Genomic DNA, 20,289 nt, shown 5'->3' with positions numbered 1-20,289 from the left:
TGAAGGAAGGAGGTGGGGAGTCATGGGACAGTCATGTGGCCGTGGGGGCCGGGTCTGTGCCCCAGATTCAGGGCCCCTCCAGCGGGCACAGGGGGTGACCTGTGTTCTAGAGTCTCTGGCAGGGGCACTCGGGGGGCCCCGGTGTACAGTAGAGGCCAGTGGGCTTGAATCCTTCCCTGCAGCTCTAGGGTCAGCCCTCCCATGCCTGTGCTCTGGCCCCTCGTGTTCCGTCTCCGTGAAATCACCAGCCACTGGGGCCCCAGCCTCAGACCTGACACCCGGGGAAGATGCCATGCCCTTGCTCGGCAGAACTCTCCCTGCAGGACGGTGGGGCAGGGAAGAGGGGGACTGATGGATCGTAATAAACTGTGTGGACCTGTGTGACTCTGACCCCACTCCTGTTCTCCATGGGCCACGTGGCCATGCACGGGCCATGGCTTCCCTGCTGATGAAGTGGGCTGCACTCGGAAGGCTCTTCATGGAGGCCACTAAAGTCAGGGGCCTGCTGCTCCCGGGACAGGCTCCAGGCTGGGACCCCAGGGGCTGGGCCAGAGGCAGCGATGTGCAGAGACCCTGAGCAGGGATGTTCAGTATCTTCTTCCTCTTATTTTTCTGGTAACATCTTTACTGAGATGCGATTCCCATGCTGCAGATACACCAGATTCTAGAAATTTCCGTCACCTTAGAAGGAAACCCCGTCCCCACCAGCCATCACCCCCTGGCCCTGGGGCCCATGAGCCCCCTTCCTGTGTGTGGAGGAGCCTGTTCTGGGCAGGTTACCCTCGTGGACTCACACCCCGCATGCCCTTCTGTGTCTGCTTCCCTCCCCAGGCGATATGGGCTCGGGTCCATCCCCGGGACCGTGTGTGTGGGGGCCTCGCTCCTGTCGGCGGCCAGGGATGCTCTCGCGCGCGGGGACCTGTGTGTTCCAGCCACCAGCCAGCGGGTTTTGGACTGTGCCTCAACTTGGCTGCTGGCTGCATCTGGGACCTTTTTTTTTTTTAGATTTTTATTTATTTGACAGACAGATCACAAGTAGGCAGAGAGGCAGGCAGAGAGAGAGGAGGAGGAGGCAGGCTCCCTGCCGAGCAGAGAGCCCGATGTGAGGCTCGATCCCAGGACCCCGGGATCATGACCTGAGCCGAAGGCAGAGGCTTTAACCACTGAGCCACCCAGGCGCCCCACATCTGGGACCTTTTGCTCTGGCCACTTCTTTCCTGCACAGAAGCGCTGGCATGCCGCCACGCCCCCACCAGCACTGTGGCCCCGTCCTTGCTTTGCAGGAAGCCACGGTTTGTGTTGTTCTGTGACACCCTCGAGGGAGAACCCCATTTAGAGGCAGGGAGGCCAGGAAGGAAGCCTTGGGCCTTGTCCGCATTCTGGCGTGGCTCCATCTGGCTGCAGATCAGGGCAGGGTGTGGAGGGAGAAAGGCTTATCTCCCCATCCCAGCTGTTCCTTCCTGGCCCTGTGGGGCGCCCCCACAGGTCCCCAGGGGAGTGGGAGGCCACCAGCATGACTGAGAAAAAGCCCGCACTGCTTGGAGACTCAGGACTGCGCAGGGCCATCTCCAACAGTGTCAAACGGCCTCCCTCTGGCTTCCACTGGAGGGTAGGACTCCACTCCCTCTAGGAGAGACAAAGCCACAAAGCAGGCCCTCAGGACAATGAGACCCTATCCTCCCACATTCTGGGACACGAAGTCAGAGATCAAGGTGCACAGGACTGCCCTCCCTCCCAAGGCTCCAGGGAGGACCTTCCTGGCTCCTCCAGCTCCGGGGGCTCCAGGCGTCCCCTCGGCCTGTGGCTGTGCCCCTTCTGTGCCGCCTCCATGGTCGCGTGGCCTCTGCCCTGTGTCTGTCAGAATTCCCCTTTTATGAGGACATCAGCCGTAGGCTAGGACCCACCCTGCTCCAGTGTGACCTCATTTTAACCCAGTCACCTGCAGCTGCTCCAAAATAAAGGCCCATTCTAAGGTGTATCTGGATACAGACTGGGGCGGGCACCGTTCACGCCAGCACAGACATGACACTCATCACCCCATGGAAAACACCAGTTCACCTGCCCCGGTGCCCTGTGATGGGAAGGTCCTCATCACAGCTGACTGATGAGGGGACCTGGGCTCTGGCGATGAAGCCACGCATCCCACAACCCGAGGGGCAGGGTGGGGTTCGCGCCTGGGCACGGCAGCACGGTGCTCAGAAAACAGATGAGCCTCAAGGAAAGCCTGGCCAGCTGGGGGTCTGCCTCAGAATAACAGACTGGAGCCCACAGCGTGGGGCCCGGGGGTTGGAAAGCGGCTGAAGTCAGGGCGTCCAGGGAGATCGGACTGGAGCACAGATCCAGAATTAATTCGCCACGACACTAAGCTTCTCAAATTGGACCCTTTCTCTCCTGTCTTAGGGTTGAGGGGGGGGTGCCTGCCAAGGAGCTCTGGCAGACAACGGGGGCGGGAAGAGGCATGGAGGGAGGGAGGGGCCGTGTGCAGAACCACGGGGGAGCCAGGCGGGGGGGGGGGGGGGCACCATCCCCATAACGCTGGAGCTGGAGGACTCGCCAAAACGAAAGGCTGAGCGAGAAAGAGCCCTGCTGAGATCCCAGTATGGCAAAGACACCAGCCAAACCCGGGTGAGGAGCCCGTGGGCCACTGGGGAGCCCCGAGAGGGAAGCCAGCTCAGTGAGTGGGGGCAGCTGCCATCTTCCGGGAGAAAATATCACTTAAGCGGTGAAGAGCCCCGGAGCTGAGAGGCTGAACCCCCTCGCGGGCTGGGCATATCCCGGGGGGCCTCCCCTGCTCAACACCCCTGCGCGCCCCCGGGTGGTCCAGCCCCAGCCCCCTTGCCATCAAGTCCACATGAAGGGAGGTGTGGGATTTGCAGCAGCTCCCCAGCCCGTGGCCGGCAGTAACAAAGCAAAAACGGAAATCTGGCTCCAACGGCTCTGGGGCCAAAAGTCCACCATTGAGGAGGGCTGGCCTGTGTGCCCGCTGCAGCCTCTGGGGAGTAACCTTCTGGCCCTTCCAGCTCCTGGGCTCCGGGCGTGGTCCCAGGACCTGTGGCCGCATCCCTCCCGGGTCTGCTCCCTCTTCCCAGCCTGTCTCCCCTGGGTGTGTGTGTCTCTCATCTTGCGCCTCTGAGAAGGACACCAGTTGTTGAGTTAGTCCCCTTGATCCAGGACGAGCTCATCTTAAGACCCTTTCTCCAAATGAGGCCCCATTCATAGGTTCTGGGGGGCACCACTCAGACCACTGACACCCTGTCCCCTGCCCGTTCCCACTGCGGACCCTCCCAGGCCCCTCCCCCTCGGTGGCCCAGACAGCTCTCTAGAACACACAGCAGATGACAAGCCCCCTTTGCCGGAACCCCTCTCAGGGCTCCCTAACACCTGAAACATAAGTTGCCCCCTTCTCCCTCAGTCACCGCCCGAGAGGGCTGGATTTCAAAGCTCCCCCTTTCAGAAAAATGCACGTAACAACTAAGCGGAGACATTGTAGCAGCAGACAGATGGGAGTGACAGAACGGAAATCCAAAGTCCTCTTCTCTCTCCTGCTCCATGAATTGGAGAAGTTTTCTAAGAAAAAGCAGAAGGCAGTGAACCGGGCAGGGGTGGCATCCTGGGTGTAGGGCGCCCGACACTGCCCAGGAGAGGCCTCTGCCCGGAGGCGGCCAGCACGGGGTGAGGAGGGAGCCAGCAGCACCACATAGCCTGGCACGGCCTGCCCAGGACTCCAAGGCAGGACACAGGGCCAGAGACGCTGGAGCCGAGGGCCTGGGGTGCCCATTCCTGAGGGTCATCAGGGGCTGGGCTTCTTGCCATCCCCAGACCAAAGTGGCAGAGACAGCCCAGAGAGGAGGGCTGTCCCCTTGCAGTTCTGTCTGAGGAAGACGTCCAGATCTGGAATCTGGGCCCCTCCCAGACAGGGAGCCGGCCTCCGAGGCCAGGGTGGGGGACGGAGCAAGGAAGGCACCTGCGGAAGGTAGGAGTGGCCGTTGGTCCCCACCCCCACGCACCGGCGGGCAGGCTGGAGGCAAGAGCAGGAGGTAAGGAGCACGGGCTGGACATGAGGTCAGAGAGTGACCAGGGCAGTGAGGGAATCGACAACAGGTGATGGAACGGGGCTGCTTTTGGGCAGGTCAGAGACGCCAGGTGGAAGACAGGACACCCACTTACATCTGAGTCTCAGATACAGAACAGGTACATTTTAGTGTAAGTCTACCCCAGATACTGCATGGGATAGGCTTACACTTCAAAAATCACGGATTTTTTTTAAATCTGAAATTCAACCTGCATTTTTACTTGCTAAATCTGGCCACCCTTGCTGGAATGACCCTGGAAGTCTTCTCCAGCTCCAGGGAGGGGGGCCAGAATGCTGGGTCTTGGGGGGCGGGCACAGCTGCATCCTGCAAATGCGCAGAGACCGCCTGGCGGCCGGAATACTTGCCACGAGATCTGTCCCAGCCCAGCCCGGCGAGGGCAGGACGGGGGACATGGAATTCCACCCAGGCCAGAGGGACTGGAAGCCAGCTGGCTGCTTTCCTCGTCATTCTGCACGTAGCTCTCGGCCCCCTTTTGTCCACCCCACGGCCCCCAGGCTGGGGCTCCTGGCCTTTCTAAGGCTCCCAGGTGCTGCAGGAGAATCTCCGGAGAGCAGAACCCCTTCAGCAGCAGGATCCGGCGCCTCTCTCCTCCAGAACTCACCGTAGCCCATTCCACCTCTGCCCGGTCCCTGCCTCCCCGAGCCTGCCCCGTGGTCCGCAGGCTTGCCCTCGCCTCCCCACGGCTGCCGCCGCTCCGGACATCACAGCCTCAGGAAGCTGCCCAGCCCAGATCTAAAGCAGCCCTCCCTCACCCACGGGGCGGGGAGAACTTACCCTGCTTCCCTTCGAGGGGCTTTGGCAGGTCGAATCATTAAGTGGACATAAAACAGATGAGCAGGAAACAGAAGTCCAATAGCATGTACAGTGCATGGGAGACGCGCAGGGACACGGAGAAACCCTCTGGATAACCAAAGCGTCCCCTTAAATACCACCTCCAGCTAGAGCCCAAAGCAGATGCTGGGACGGTGCGGGGGGGGTCCGCTGGGAGAGGTGGACAGGGAAAGGCTGCAGGATGTCCCGTGATCCCCCTTCCTGGCCCTGTGAGGCAGAGAGCTGGCCGTTGGGCTTTCCCTTGTAAGTGTCTCTGGCAAAAAGGTGACTTCTTGATTTTTCAGAGCTCCTCTCGTGTCTGCGGTTCTTAAAAATGACCAGGAAAACAAAAGAGGCACGCTGTGGGGCTGTCGGCCTGCAGGTCTGTGGGAGTGCCGGCATCAGTGTTCACACGTGCACACCTGGGACATGGGAACTGCTGGGGCGTCTTCCACCGCGGCTGTGCCAGTCTCTTTCCCTCCCTGCCCTGGGTGAGGGTTTGGTTCTTCATGCCCCACACCTGTCAGTTTCCTTCCTTTTTTTTTTTTTTTTTTTTTTTTTAAGATTTTATTCATTGGGGCCCCTGGGTGGCTCAGTGGGTTAAAGCCTCTGCCTTCGGCTTAGGTCATGATCTCAGGGTCCTGGGATCGAGCCCCAAGTCGGGCTCTCTGCTCAGCGGGGAGCCTGCTTCCCTTCTTCTCTCTTTGCACCTGCCTCTCTGCCTACTTGTGATCTCTGTCTGTCAAATAAATAAAATCTTTAAAAAAGAAGATTTTATTTATTTGACGGATAGAGATCACAAGTAGGCAGAGAAGCAAGTGGGAGTTGGGAAGCAGGCTCCCCGCTGAGCAGAGAGCCCGATGTGGGGCTCAATCCCAGGACCGATCCCGGGACCCTGAGACCATGACCTGACCTGAAGACAGAGACTTGACTGAGGCACCCAGGTGCCCCTGTGAGTTTCCTTCTGATCACAGCGTCCCGCCAGGTTGCTGTGGATGGGGCCTCCCTGTGGCAGTGACTTGCTGCGTACCCAGACGGCGCCCGCCGGCAAGCTTCATTTCACCGGCTTAGGGCCTTTTTGTGGGTCTTTGGAGGAGTGTTGTATTCCGATCCTTTGTCCATTTTAAAATTGGATTGTTTGTCCTTGTCTTAAATCAGGTTATAAGTGTCCTCTGCATATTCTAGATGTTCCTCATCAGACACATGATTTGCCAATATTTTCTCCCATTCTATGCGTTGTTTTTTCACTTCCTTCTTGGTATTCTTCGAAGCACAAAGTTTTTAATATTTTATTGTTGATCAATCTTTTGGTGTCATTTATAAGAACCACTGCCTAACTGTAGGTCATGAAGATTACACTACCTTATTTTTGTTTGAAATTATTTTCTCATTTAAAAAAGTATTTTGTGGGGCACCTGGGTGGCTCAGTTGGTGAAGGTTTGCCTTTGGCTCAGGTCATGACCCGGGGGTCCTGGGATCGAGCTCCGTGTTGGGCTCCCTGCTCAGCGGGGAGCCTGCTTTTCCCTCTGCCTCTCCCTCTGTCTCCCCATGAATAAATAAATAAAAGCTTAAAAAAAAAAAATTCGTTGTAGTGGTGCCCGTCTGGCTGGGTTGGTAGAGCACGCAACTTTTGATCCCAGGGTTGTGAGTTCGAGCCCCACGTTGGGTGTAGAGATCACTACTATCATTTTATTTTTTTTTTAAAGATTTTTATTTATTTATTTATTTGACAGAGAGATCACAAGTAGACAGAGAGGCAGGCAGAGAGAGAAAGAGAGGGAAGCAGGCTCCCTGCTGAGCAGAGAGCCCGACGCGGGACTCGATCCCAGGACCCCGAGACCACGACCCGAGCCGAAGGCAGCGGCTCAACCCACTGAGCCACCCAGGCTCCCTCATTTTATTTTTTTAAAAGATTTTATTTATGTATTTGACGGAGAGAGACACAGCGAGAGAAGGAACACGAGCAGGGGGAGTGGCAGAGGGAGAAGCAGGCTCCCCGCGGAGCAGGGAGTCCGATGCGGGGCTCGATCCCAGGGCCCCGGGACCATGACCCGAGCCACCCCGGCGCCCCGAGATTACTACTACTACTACGAATAAACTCTTAGGGGCGCCCGGGTGCCTCCGTAGTTCGGCATCTGCCTTAGGCCCGGGCCGTGGTCGCTGGGTCCCGGGATCTAGACGGCGGGGCGGGGCCTGCTCCCCGCCCCGCCCCCCGCTCGTGCTCCCTTTCCCGCGGCGCCGCGTCAAACACGGAATCGTAGAAACGCGCAAAAATAAAGCTTCGAGTCTGAGCACAACAGGATGGAAGCGACGAGCATCTGCCGGGAAGCGTTGGGGACGAGGAGCTGCAGAGCCGGCTGGGGACGCCCCCGCACGAGCCCGCGCAGACCCCGCACGCAGCACCGAGCGGCGAACCGGGCTCCCCCCGCCCGCTCGGCCGGCGGCCCACGCAGCCCCGGACGCGCGTCCCACCTGCCCGCGGGGTCCCCGCCCCGGCTCTTCTTGTCCGTGTCGCGACGAGACACGCACACTCCCCGGCGGGGACCTCGAGCCCCGGCGAGGACACGCCTCTGTTCTGACGTCACACTCTGCGGGGCCGAAGAAAGGGAGGAGGGGCCCGGCGCAGTACCCGCAGGTCCCGTCCCCGTTTCCTAGCAACACAGCCACGGCCCCAGGGCGGGGGGGGGGGGGCGGGGGCGGGGGCCAGGGTCACGTGGGCCGCTGTTGGCGCCCGCTCGCTCCGGCGCGTGCGTACGTGCGTCCGCGCGCGTGCGCGGAGGGGTGGGGGGAGGCCTCCGTGCCGTGCGCGTCCCCGCCCCTAGACGTCGCCCGGCGCGCGCGCGCCAAGCCCTCCCTCCGGTTCTTATAGCGCCGCGGGCGGCGGTTGGCGGCGGGGACGGCACGGACGGTGGTGACATGGCGGCTCCGCGGCTCGTGGTGCTGGCGCTGGCGCTGTTGGGCGCCGAGGTCGGCTGCGGGGCGGGTGAGCGTCCGGCCCGGCGCGGGTGGGGGCGGGGCCAGGGGCGCTGGAGGGGGCGGTGGTCTCTGGACCCCTGACGCCCTCCGCGGGGAGCCGGCGGTGCCCGGCCGAGGGGACCCCGCGCGGCCTCGGCGAAGCCTGGAGCGGAGCCCGTCGTCCGCCCGGGCCCGGGGCGCCCCCGTGATGCTCGAGGGGACGCGCGGGGGTCGCCTCGGCCGGGGGCGTCTTCGGACCCGCGGGGGGTCGTCATTCCTGGCAGGTTTGGGTCCCGAGTCGCGCCCCGGAAGGCCCCTGCGCCCGCTGTGGCCCGGACGCCGGAGCCCTTGGAGGGAAGCCGGCGCGCTCCGCGGGTTCGGGTTTCTGTCCCACCTCGGGGCGCAGAGGGAGGTGGCCGCGCTTTGCAGGAGGGGAAACTGAGGCCGGGGCCCAGATTGGGGGGGGGCACGGGGGCCAAGGTCGCCGTGAGGTCGCCTGGGCAGCCCGGGTAGGAGCGGGAAGTGTGGGGCGCGCCGTTTTTAGCCCCGGACGCGCGTGTGTCCCGAAGCTCTTCCCGGGAGTGGGCCACGGTTTGCGGGTGGGCGACGTGGCTCGGGCGCGCCCGCTGGAGCCCGGGTTCTGGCGTGTCTGCGGGGGAAGCAGGACAGCCTGGGTCTTCCCGGTAGAGGTGGGCTTCCTGTGTGGACACTCCCGTTGTGTTCTGGGGTAAAGGTTTCTCCGGACGGGCCCTCGGGAGCAGAGTGCAGGGAGGGGGCCGGAGCGCTGGTGGCTGGCAGCAGCCCGCGGGCCTCTTGGAGGAGCTGCAGCCCCTCACAGCTGACCCACCGTCCGGTCTCAGCTGACCGCCTCCAGTTTATTGAATGCCCCTGGCAGGCACACCCGCTTTTGGCCGGCCAGCGGGTCTCTGGAGGACTCGGACAGGAGCCCACAGGCGAGATGAGTGCGGAAGACAGGCTGCCAGTCGAGCCTTCACAGATCGCTGCCGTGGCCGGCAGGGGGAGGGGACTCTTGGTTTACCTCTCTGCTGGGTGGCACAGCCCCCCCCCCCCCCCCAGCTTGCCCCTTCCACCTGATTCCTGGGTTACGTCCCCACGGCTCTGCTAGGGAGGCTGGAGGACCCCTGCTGCGGGAGCTTGGGCTGTCCCTGCCCTCTCGCACACCATGCGGGGGGGGCTCTGCGTGTCTGCGGGCGTCTGGATCCACCTGGGACCTGCATTTGTGTGCTCTTCGTTCTCACTTTTTTTGTTAAGATTTTGTTTATTTACTTATTGAGAGTGAGCAGAGAGAGCATGAGCAGGGGCAGACGGAGAGGGAGAAGCAGGCTCCCCGCTGAGCAGGGAGCCCGATGTGCTGCTGAGTCCCAGGACCCCAAAACCAGGACCTGGACGAAGGCAGACGCTTAACCCAGCGAGCCCTAAGGGCACCGTGTCCTTTCTCAGCTCTGGCAGCTGCACCTCTCCCTCCGGGGACTCAAACACTGCGCGTCCCTGTTCGCCTCTCCTGCCTGGGTCAGCTTCCCAGAGACTTTCTTCAGGGGACCGTGCCAGCAGGGGTCTCCTCGGCTGACACAGCAAGTGTCTGCCAGGTTGGCGCCCACGTCGGCTGAGACCGCAGGACAGGGCGCGCGCTGGGACTGTCCTGGGTCCCCTCGGCCTGGTTGGGGTACAGGTGGACTCCAGTTTGCTGGCCGCCTCAGAGCCTCCTGTGGGGAGGGGAGCTGCAGCCGCCTGCCAGCGAAGTGCAGGGGGTGGGCGGGGCGGGCCCCTGGCTGGCGTCCCAGAAATGTTCTCTCGCTCCTCCTACCTGAGCGGGCGGTGGAGGTGGGTGGGGAGAGGGGGGTTGCCGGCGGCCTCCTCCCGCTCCTGGGCTGTTTACCATAAGGCCCACCTGGCCCTGTGCCCTGCCCGGCTGCCGCAGGGCGTGGAGGAGGGGCGGCTGTTTTTAGATGAAGGTGACTTGACTTGGAAACGAGGCTCGTGGTCACATGGCCAAAACCGAGTTTTTATTCTTTGGCCCCCTCCCTTGTTCGTCCCTCCTGCCCCTGTGAATTCCCTGGGGTGCCCCTCCCATCTGCCAGGCCAGGTGGGGTCCCCTGCCTCATGTGACCCTCAGGTAGGGCAGGAGTGTTAGCCTGTTGTTCCTCAGACGTGGGTGTCGGGGTGGGCCTGCCTTGGCCTCTCAGACTGGAGTCCCCTGCACCCCTGCTCCTCCTTGGGAGAAGTCCCCAAGCCTGTGGGGTTCGGGCCACATCCTTGTCTCCCAGGGAGGCAGGGTGCAGCTGGTTCTCGCAGCCCGTGGCTGAGGGGACAAGGGTTCAGCCTCGGGTCGTGAGGCTTCAGAGGGAGGCAGGCCTGTCTGGGGGAGCCCGCCTCGGGCCTCGCTTCCTACCCTGACGCGCCGCTCCCAGCTCTGCTCGGAAGGCTGGTTTTGCAGTCTTGGGAAATCGTGACTCCTGAGAAACGCAGCTGGCTGGGAGGGGACCCTTCTGCAGACATGGCTCCGCCGAGAAGGCTGTCGGCCCTCTCGCGGCTTCCCGCCCCTGTCTGCTTGTCACTGGGCCGCCCGAGTCCTGCGGACGGCCTGCAGGCCACCCCCAGTGGGCAGACTCGGAGGCCCACCTGTCGCCAGGACCTTGGGGGGTATCCTGCCTTGCCCCTGAGCAGAAAGGCCGAAGTCCTCAAGGCCTTGTGGCGCAGCCTGCGCTCGGCTGCGCAGCCTGAAGCTGGGCGCTGGTGTGCGGTACACGTGGTGCGCACGCATGTGTCGGCGTGTGTGCACGCATGTGTCGGCGTGTGTGCATCTGTACTCGAGGGCCCACGGGGGTGGGAGGGGCCTCCGTGCAGTTCCTGTCCGCCTCGTGGGGGTCCACGACCTATGTCCCATCCACAGTGGCCTTGGTTCCAACCTCCTCCCACAAAGGCCGCCACCCTCTCCCCCCGCCCCGAGTGGGAGCGCATGTGGGAAGCTGAGGGCTGTGTGTTCAGTTCGCGGCGGGACAGGGGAGGGGAGCTGTCAGCCCACGGAGGACTCAGGTACCCGGGACTCTGAGGAGGAGCCAGGCGCATCCTGCCTGTGAGTCACGGGAGAAAGCCACCCCGCCGGGGTCACCCTCCAGTACAGATGGCCTGCTGCCCTTTCAGGTTTTGGGTTAAATTTCCTTTCTTTCTATCTTTTAAAGATTTTATGTATCTGTTTGAGAGCGAGCACACACACAAGGAGGGAGTGGAAAGGGGCAGAGAGGGCAAAGCAGGCTCCCTTCTGAGCAGGGAGCCTGATGATGTGGGGCTCCATCCCCGGACCCCGGGGTCATGACCTGAGCCGACGGAACCCCCCAGGTGCCCCCTTGGGTTAAACTTTCTTAGTGACTGCCTGGGTGTCTGCTGCTGATGGACCCTATTTCTTGTCGCTACTTCCATCTCCTGTTAGGGTTTTTACCCAACTTCATGCTGTGGGCATCTCCTTACAGACTGAATGGGAAAAGGCTCGTCGCCAGTCGCCGGGGGTGGCTCTCTCTGTGTCCGCATCTCTGGGCACGGTCTTCTAGAAGGCATGTGAATTTGGTGGCGGGCTGAACAGAGTTGCCAACAGCTGGCCTGAGACTGCTCTGTCTGGGAACCTGCTCTCTGAAGTGGCCGCCCTCCTGCAGGAGGAGGGTAGGGACAGGGCGAGCCCAGGAGCGTCTTCTGCTGCAAGCCCTGGGGTAGGGCTCTGATTCGGACCCAGGCGGGCTTGCTGCTCCGCTGTGGCCCAGCCTCTAGTGCGGGGGTGGGGGGTGGTCCCCCTCCCCCTGCCTGAGTCTCACAGCTCCCCCCTCCCTGGTCAGGCTCTGCTGCTTCATCAGGCTGCTCACTGGTACTGAGAGGTTTTCGCGTTTCGCTTCCTAAAGAGAACACCTCAGACCGGTGGGGAAGTTCACCTAGTTGGACATTGAGAGGAAGGGCCCCTGGGGGTCCACCTCGGCGTCTGGGCCATCTCCATAGTAGCTTTGTGGCAAGTGAGAGCAGAGCCCTTGACCTTCCAGAAGAGGTCATCCAGCCAGGAGGGTGCGGGGGGGGGGGGGGGGGGGGCCGGGGGGCCCTCCAGGCCCCACCTTGGATGGCCTTGCTTTGAAGGGGGGAGGGGCATGGGCAAGGGTGTCCAGTGAGGGAATGGTGGCTTGGGCTGTGTAAATGTACTTTGTTTATTTTTGAAGATTCCTGTGTTTTGAGAGAGGGAGCAGTGGGCGGGGGGTGCAGGACAGGCAGAGCAGGGAGCCTGATGCGGGACTGACTCGATCCCTGGCCCTGGGCGTCACGACCTGAGCTGAAGACAAGAGCCCGACTGACTGAGCCCCCAGTTGTCCTGAGATCTGCCTTTTAAAAAAGGGAATGCCAGGTGTGTGCTGGGGCTGGACCCGGCAGTCCGCGGGCTCAGGCTAGTCAAGGGCTTCTGCTCCCATACCTGACCCAGCCAGGTAATTTGTCTCCTGACAGGAAGCTGCTTTGAGCCCTCCGCTTGGAGCCCCGTGGCCCCTCTGGCACAGCGGAAGGAGCCAGCTGTGATTCAGGCTCGCGGCCTCCTCCCGGCCTGTAGTGGCCGGGCTGTTGTAGGCTGGCCCAGGGGCACACGGGCAGGCAGCTTGGGGCCCTCGATTTGGGTCCTTTCTTGCCCTGATCCCTTTGCTTACGTCCTGTCCTGTGGCCCCCAGTGAGCCACATCTGGACTTCCATCGATGACACTGGCTCCAAGACGCGCCTTACCTGCACCTTGAACAGCAGCGCCACTGAGATCACGGGCCACCGCTGGGTGAAGGGGGGCAAGGTGCTCAAGGAGGACGCCCTGCCTGACCTGAAGACGGAGTTTGAGTGAGTGGGGCCCAGAGGCGGGTTAGCCCCAGGGCCTGCAGAGATGCCGCCCCCCAGGCCCCACCCTGCGCCCCGCTGGCTCCGATGTGTCGTCGCTGCCAGTGGCCTCTGTGGTCCGTCGGAACGAAGGTTTCAGCCGGTGGGCTCTCTCTGGACAGATCTTAGGCACGAGCTCTGCACGCACCCCTGGCTGTGAGATGGCCAAGGCCCAGGCTCCAGCGAGGGGCCAGGGGCTGCTGAGTGTAGGGCCAGCCTCGAAGACCCTTCCCTGCTCTCCCCAGGGGGCTGGCTCGGTGGGCGGGCAGACTTGGGTTCTGTCCAGCCTGAGGTCTCCCCTCCCTGGCCCCCCGAGGCCTCAGGCACTCTAGGGCACCCTGCTCTGCGGCCTTGTCTTGGTCAGGAAGGCCCAACTCTAGAAGCAGGGTCCTGTTTCTGGTTTCTGGGGTGCTGGGCACAGAGACTCATGGAAGCAGGCCGCCAGTCAGGGAGGGGTACCGGTTCCCTGTGCTGACGCCATGCCGCCTCGTCCCTCCCGACTGTGACCCCTTGACCGCTCCTGGTCCTGACTGCTGGGAGTCCCCTGCGGCGCGAGCTGTACTCGGGAAGAGTTGGTGCTCCCTCGCGGGCCCCGCTCACTGCCGTGTGTCTGCTTGCAGAGTGGACTTGGGGGAGCGCTCTGGGGAGTACTCGTGCATCTTCCTCCCAGAGCTCGCGGGCAGGACCAACATCCAGGTGAAGGGTGAGCTCGGCAGGCCCCTGGCACATCCGGGGGTGGGGGCGACGCTGCCTGTCAGCCCCGCAAGGCCAGCCGGGGAGGCAGCAGAGCGTGGGCTCAGGCCCCTGCCTTGCCCGGTCTCCCCCGTAGGGCCGCCCAACATCAAGGCCGTGAAGAGGTCAGAGCACGCCACAGAGCGGGAGACGGTCGTGCTGGGCTGCAAGTCGGACTCCTTTCCCGCGGTCAGCGAATGGGTGTGGTACAAGATGGAGAACTCCGGGGAGGTGAGAGATGTGTGCACGGGGGACGGGCTGACCCTAGCCTCGGCCTCTGCCTGGGCGCCTACAAGGTCCACCTGCCCCCAGGTCATCAGCAACAGCTCCCAGAGCAAGTACTTGGTGATCTCGTCGGAGACCAAGACAGAGCTACACATCGCAGACCTGGACCTGGAGGCAGACCCGGGCAGTTACGTGTGCAATGGCACCAGCTCAGAGGGCACCGGCCAGGCCGTCATCGTGCTGCGCGTGCGCAACCGCTTTGCTGCCCTCTGGCCCTTCCTGGGCATCGTGGCCGAGGTGCTGGTGCTGGTCACGGTCATCTTCATCTACGAGAAGCGGCGAAAGCCGGACGAGGTCCTGGACGGTGAGCCGCATGCCCTCTGTTCCTGTAGGCTTGGGTTGGGGAGGGGCCGCTGTCCAGGAGCTCCGGACAGAGGAGGGTGCTGTGGGGTGAGGGTCCCCGGCCCGGGGACTCTCCGGCCTCAGTCACGGGGCTGTCAGTGGGTGGGTGCCCCCCGCCAACCGTGCGCTCTGAGGGGCGCGTCCCGGGGGCGGGGCTGCCTCCCTGTCTCTGCGGTCGGGGACGCTGAGGGCCCTGCCGGGGCTTGGTGCGACGCCCCTTCTGACGGCCTGTCCCCTTTCATGTGGCTGCACACTGGCACAGATGAGGACGCGGGCGCCGCGCCGCTGTAAGTCTGGGGGGCATGCGGGGCGGGGTGGGGCCCTGTGCGGGCCGCCGGGCAGTGGTAGCCGAGGGGCCTCTGTGGGGCCTCCTGAGCGACCAGAGGCCCGCCCTCCTACCCCAGGAAGAGCAGCGGGCACGTGAACGACAAGGGCAAAAACGTGCGCCAGAGGAACGCCAACTGAGGTGAGGCTTGGGGAGGGGGGGGGGGGGGGGGGGAGGGGGGGGAGGGAGCGGGGTGCCTGCCCGCAGGCCTCAGGTTCTGAGAGCCCCTCCTGCCCCTGCAGCGGCTGGCCTCCATCTGGAGCAGCTCCGAGCCTGCTGTTTGCAGACCCGGTGTTTGCAGACCCCGCGTTCTTCCTCTCAGAGGAGACCTGCCCCGCGGAAGCAGACCACACACACCGTGGGTCAGATCACAGTGTTTCTTCCTTTTTTAAACTAGGGTTTTCTACACATAGGATTCCTTCCTTAGGGGTTTTGTTTTTCCTTTTTAAAGATTTGTGAGCGCCTCGGGGGAGCCGTGAGCTTCCTGCGAGACTCCTGTCCTCGGCCCGTCCCCTCAGCTGCCCCTGCCCACCTGTCCCCTCTCTGTTCCCCCATGTCTCCCACCCGTCCCTCCCCCCATGTCTCCCACCCGTCCCTCCTGTCCCCACAACCCGTCCCCTCGCTGTCCCTTGGGCATTTAGCCATCTCTCCTGTAGTGGGGGTTGTGAAGGGCACACTGGCCTCTTTCTGGGGCTGCTGGGCCTTGTTGGGACCCTCTGTGGAAAGTCCCAGGTCATGCCCAGTGTGAGTCTCAAGTTGTGCTGACGCGGCACCTCAGGTGTGTGTCGTGCAGCTGCTGGCAGGCCCACCAGGCCTCCCCCCGCCCTCCGTGCACCTGCCAGCGGCCTCGGCTACAAAGCCCCCTCCCCAGCTGCTCACCAGCGTCCTGACTGGCCCACCACCTGCCTGCTCACCAATAAAGAAAAGCTGACCTGTCTCTTTCTCCTCGGGCTTCTGCACGCGCCGACTGGGTCTTCCAGGAGAGCGAGCGGGGGTGCAGGGTGGCGTGGTTGGGGTCCTGGGGATGGGGCAGGGCTGACAGGCTGGCCAGGAGCTTTGTTGCCAGCGCAGGGGGGGAGGGGCATGCAGAGGACTACAAGGAGCCCTGTGAGTGCTCCAGAGCAGGGCTGGGCCCCCCAGGACAGGCAACTCGTATCCACAGTGCCTTCACCCCTGCCCTGGGCTGGAACGTGTGAGGGCCGTGGGCCAGCCAGGACCTCATGAGAGCCCCAGCAGGTGTCCCCAGCAGAGCTAGCCCCTGGGGACTTTGTTCCAGCCAAAGAGGGGTGCCTGAGGCCTGGAAAGACAGGTGGCCCTCCTGAGCCTGGTGCCCAAGAAAAGGGGGTCCCTGTTGGCTGATCACAGCCTGACACTGGAGCAAATCGGGCCACGTGGACAGGGTTGAGGGGCTGGGTCGTGCTCTAGGGGGAGCAGATAGGCAGGGCCTCCCCAAACCTGGGGGCTCTAGCAGGTGCCATCCAGGCCTCCTGCTTGGTACTAGAGGGGAAGCTGTCCCAGGGAAGGGAACAGGCTTGTGCAGGTAGACCCTGCTGCCCAAGGGACTCTGTATTCCTCCCCTCTGGACGTGGGCCCAGACCTCCGGCGGGACTGGAGGCCAGAAAGCAAGGTTTGGGCATGAAATCTGATGTTGGGAAAAGCTCCAACATAGCCAATCCCCAAACGTTGAAGACAGGCTCGGTCTGCGAGCCACCAGTCTGACTCCCAGCTCTGAGGTGGGAGGCGCAGCCTGTCTGGGTGGTGGCCCTGGGTGCCCGTCCCCACTGGGTCCAGCCTTCGGCATGGTCCCCAGGACGGTCGCATCTAGCTGTGGGTGTTGTCCCTGGGCTTCTGTGGACGGAGCGGGGTCCTTTAATGGCGGCCATGCACACCACAGCCTAGGGGGGTGCCTGACCCCCCCACATCCTGGGGAGGAACCGAGCTAACGGCCCCAGAGTTGGGGGAGCTGCGGGCCTGGCTCTTCCCTCCCGCCGTCACCAGAGGGAGCTGTGGGTGAGTCACTGAGCAGGGCTTAGGGCCCAGGGAGCCCCTCCTCTATGGAGGTTTTGGGGTTGCCCCCGCCTGGCCCCGCGGACCCCCCACCTGGACATGCCTGTGCCAACATCCCTAAGCCTGGGGCTCCTTGGGGGCACTAGCAACATGGGCTGGGCACCCCTGGCCTGGCTGGGGCTGGGGGCTCTGTTGGGGGCTGGCCCTGGTCAGGGTAGGGGAGGTGGTGAGAGGCTGGCCCCTGGCTGGGGACGCTGCTGGGGGACCCCAGAGCTTGGGTGCAACTGCCTTCTCCCCCAAAGTCAGAGCGGTGGACATTGGGTTGCTAGGGGTCTGTGTCCCCTGAGAGGCAGTGGCTGCGTTCATCACGCTTGTGCTGCACCCCGGTGCACAGGGTCGAGGGGCTCAGGGAGGTGTGGTGGCTTCTGGCAGGCAGAGCATTGGGCCCTGGAGGGGCGTGGCCGAGCAAGTCTGTGATATGGCGAGTGAGGCATGGCCACCTCAGCTGACCTCTTGTTGGTCCTCCTTCCCTGAGAGACCCTCCTCCCCCCCCCCGCAGAGGTGCCCCTCACACGGACACAATGAGCAGAAATGGGGTCACTCCCAAACAGCCTTGTACATCTTTAAGCCCAGAAGTACTCATCCGTCCGAGGTGCGCAGCACTGTGCCGCCCCCTGCTGCTGGGGGGGGAGTTCGTCAACGGCTGCTGAAGCCGGCCCTGGTTTCCCCAGAGTGGGATGGAGGAGTCACAGGATTCGGTGAGATCGTCTGGCGAGTGCGTGGAGGCTCCGGAACCAGCGTCTGGAGACTCCCAACTTGGGGCGGGAGGCAGAGGGGCAGGGCTGGGGTGTCCACCCGATGAACAAGGGCACAGAACTGATGAAACTTGGAAGCGTCCGCTGGCATCTCTGGGCCCACAGACGGGGTCGCCCTTCTTTCCCTGGGACCCCCCCAGACCGGGAGCCCCCCGGGCACCCCCTGCGTTACAATGAGGGCCTCGCCCAGCAGCAGAAGAGGGAGCAGAAACAAAGTGGGAGAGGTGTTGGGGCGTCATCAGAGTTTGGTCTTCCTACGCCATCCTTGCACCTACCAGGGGAGTGATCTCTGTAAGGAAAGGGAAAGTCTGGTGAACCCTAGGTCAGCTGAGTTGGGGACCCCGACCTGGTAGCACAGATAGCACGAAGCCAAGGCGGTGGGCTGCTCTGCCTGTGGTCACTCGCTACCGTGGGCAGGATGCCAGGGCTGGCCCTGCACCACGGTGGCTCTCTGACCTAAGCCTTCTGACCTGTCACCATGGTGATGGGACATCCCGTGGCTCCCGAGTCTGGCAGTGGGCTCTCCAGGCCACCCCTGAGACTTGAAAACTGGGACCTGTCACCAGGCCATGGCCTTATTTTGTCTTCCGGGTCTGTTTTTCACCCAGAGGGTCCCCAAACTCTAGGGGCTTCAGGACTTTCAACCTGGACTTGCCCCAACTAGAGAGGAAGCAGGCTCGTGAATGCCAAGAGCGGCTGGGGAGCCGGGCAGCTGGGAGGTCAGGAGGGGCCCCCCAGAGCCTCTTCTGGGGCCCAGGAATGGTGAGGAAGAATGGGGCAAACCAGATGGTAGGAAGGGACTGGGCTCGCTTGCTTGCTTTCTTTCTTTCTTTCTTTCCTTTCATTTGACAGAGACACAGCGAGAGAGAGCACACAAGCAGGAGGAGTGGGAGAGGGAGAAGCAAGCTTTCCACCGAGCAGGGAGCCCAATGCGGATTTTGATCCCAGGACTCTGGGATTGTGACCTGAGCTGAAGGCAGACGCCTAACGCCTGAGCCACCCAGGCGCCCCTGGGGTTTAGTGAGGGGTCCGTTAGGCAACAGACCATTGTGAACTGACTCACGGTTTGATAGGTTTGATAGCTTGATGATTGTCATCTCTGAGGGTACTCACCTTCTCCCACCCCTGGGACCTTGAGATCCTTTCTTCTCCCACAAGCCAGGCACCATCCTGCCTCAGGGCCTTTGCATGGGCCATGCCGCCTGCTAAACTCTTCCCACAAATGCGCTCCTGGCACCAGCCCTCCTTTTTTCAGGTCTTCCCTCAGACATCACCCCCAGCACCCTTCTCATCCCTTTCCCGGCTCTGAATTGTGTAGCACCTTCTGATGGATAACAGAATGTCTATTGAACGTAACCTTTACTATGTTGGTGGTCCCTTCTGCTCCTGTCAGCAGAGAGCGGGTGGCCGGAATCCCAGCCCCTGGGTCAGGTGCTTCGTAAACATTTGTGGAACGAATGCAAAAAGAGTACTGTGCCCTCGGCAAGGGGTAAGAGGGAGTAGGAGAGACGGGGAGCTGGTGGCCTTCTGGCCCAAGGTGGGGTCTGTTGGGTGGAGAGGAGTCGTCAGGACCTGGGGACAGGATCGCCAAGGCCCAGAGAGGGGCCAGGACCCCCTAGGTTGCTCACAGTCCAGGCCCCCCTCTCTCCCTTCCAAGCGCAGTGGGTCCTCAGGCTGGGCCATGGGTCCGCCGCCTCCCCACTCTCTGCCTCAGCCCCGGGCCTCTGGCAGCCTGCCCAGACTGACATGCTCCCATGGTGAGCATAAAAGATGCCCGTTCAGCTGGAGCACACATCTGCCAGGGGCCGGCTGCAGCCTGGCACTGCCGACTCTGCGGCCCGCCCAGCTGCTCCCTCGCCCTTAGGACCCAGAGCGGCCCCGCCCACCCAGACCTGCAGCCGCAGGTCTGGCCTGGTCTGAGGCTCTTGGGAGCAGCCCCCTGGGATGCCAGACCTGCTTGGCAGAAGCACGGGAGTCTCCAGGGCTTGAGGCAGCCTGCTGGGGGCTCAAGATGGCCCGGCTCGGTCCCTCCCTCGGTCGCCCAGGAGTGCCTGCTGTGTGCAGAGACAAATTACATTTCTGCCTTCATGGGCCAGAAAAACTGGCAGGTGGTGGCTCCCCCTGAAAAGTGCCATGAGGGTAGGTGGCTCCCAGGGGGCCAGAGGCTCCTTCTCTCTCCTGTCTCTCTCCATTACCCGGTTCTCACTACCTCCTCCCACATTCTGGTTGAGCTGGGATGAGGACCAAGGGACAGGGTCCTGGGCCTGTGCTCCCATGTCACCTAACGCCAGATAACCCCCAACCTGACTCTAGCCCCAGACACAGAGCCTCAGCTGTCTTCCCAGAGCTGGGGGCTGAGTGGCCAGCCGGGGCCTAAGCCTGAGACAGAGAAATGGAGCAGTCCGGTGGAACGCCCATGTGGGCATCTGGTGGGAAATGGTGAGGGAGTCTGGGATCCCCCCCTCCCCATGACCCTGGGAACTTCCCCCATTTTAAAGCCCACCAGTCTCACAGGAGACCACAGCCCCCCACTAAACTTCAGGGCACTGTTTGAGGGTGGGGGGACACCAGCAGCATCGAGTGGCTCTTCCTCTTGGCCCCAGTTTTCCTCCCATGCAGGAGATGGTAAAGAGGGGATGACTGGGGGACCTGGAGACTGGTGGCATGGACCCCATGTTGCCCCTCCGCACACAACACATTCCCACTGTGTTTTTGTCCCGGGCCCTCAAATTACAAAGCAAGGGTTCTTTTGGCCTTTAAAAAATCCTTTTATTACGGAAATTATCAAACCTACGGAAAGGAAAGCGGCTGGCATCCGGCGGTCGCATTTCTGCGCGCCTGGCTGCGCCCTCTGGATCGGTGAACTCTAGACGCGGGGAGGGTCCCTGACTCAGGTGGAGCGCAAAGCCTCTGGCCCGATGGCTGGGCTCAGTGACCTTGGACGTGTCCTTCCGCTTTGCCGGCCTCAGTTTCCCTTTGTGGGACGAGGTCTGAGCGGATCTCCAAGGCCTCAGGCCGCGTG

The 20,289-nt window shown here is 62.6% G+C and overlaps 1 protein-coding gene across 1 annotated transcript; it reads left to right on the top strand.

Moving 5' to 3' along the window:
* Window positions 1-7,734: 7,734 nt before the first annotated feature.
* On the top strand, window positions 7,735-15,022 carry BSG (basigin (Ok blood group)). The gene is made up of 8 exons (XM_047708057.1): window positions 7,735-7,887; window positions 12,569-12,725; window positions 13,382-13,464; window positions 13,591-13,724; window positions 13,806-14,082; window positions 14,383-14,407; window positions 14,525-14,586; window positions 14,688-15,022. Exons 1-7 carry the CDS (start codon window positions 7,821-7,823, stop codon window positions 14,583-14,585), a joined length of 804 nt encoding a protein of 267 aa, XP_047564013.1. The 5' UTR covers window positions 7,735-7,820; the 3' UTR covers window position 14,586; window positions 14,688-15,022.
* The last annotated feature ends 5,267 nt before the right edge of the window (window positions 15,023-20,289 follow it).

Source organism: Lutra lutra, chromosome 1 (assembly GCF_902655055.1).
Source record: "Lutra lutra chromosome 1, mLutLut1.2, whole genome shotgun sequence".
NCBI classification, from domain to species: Eukaryota; Metazoa; Chordata; class Mammalia; order Carnivora; family Mustelidae; genus Lutra; species Lutra lutra.
The sequence above is the reverse complement of the archived record's forward strand: the minus strand, read 5'-3'. Positions and strand labels throughout refer to the sequence as shown.

Bases quoted from the DNA above. Each gene is read 5' to 3' on its own strand.
- BSG (XM_047708057.1), top strand. From the start codon at position 7,821: ATGGCGGCTCCGCGGCTCGTGGTGCTGGCGCTGGCGCTGTTGGGCGCC. The intron at 12,726-13,381 runs GTGAGTGGGGCC...GTCTGCTTGCAG, and splicing joins GACCTGAAGACGGAGTTTGA to AGTGGACTTGGGGGAGCGCT. The intron at 13,725-13,805 runs GTGAGAGATGTG...ACCTGCCCCCAG, and splicing joins AGATGGAGAACTCCGGGGAG to GTCATCAGCAACAGCTCCCA.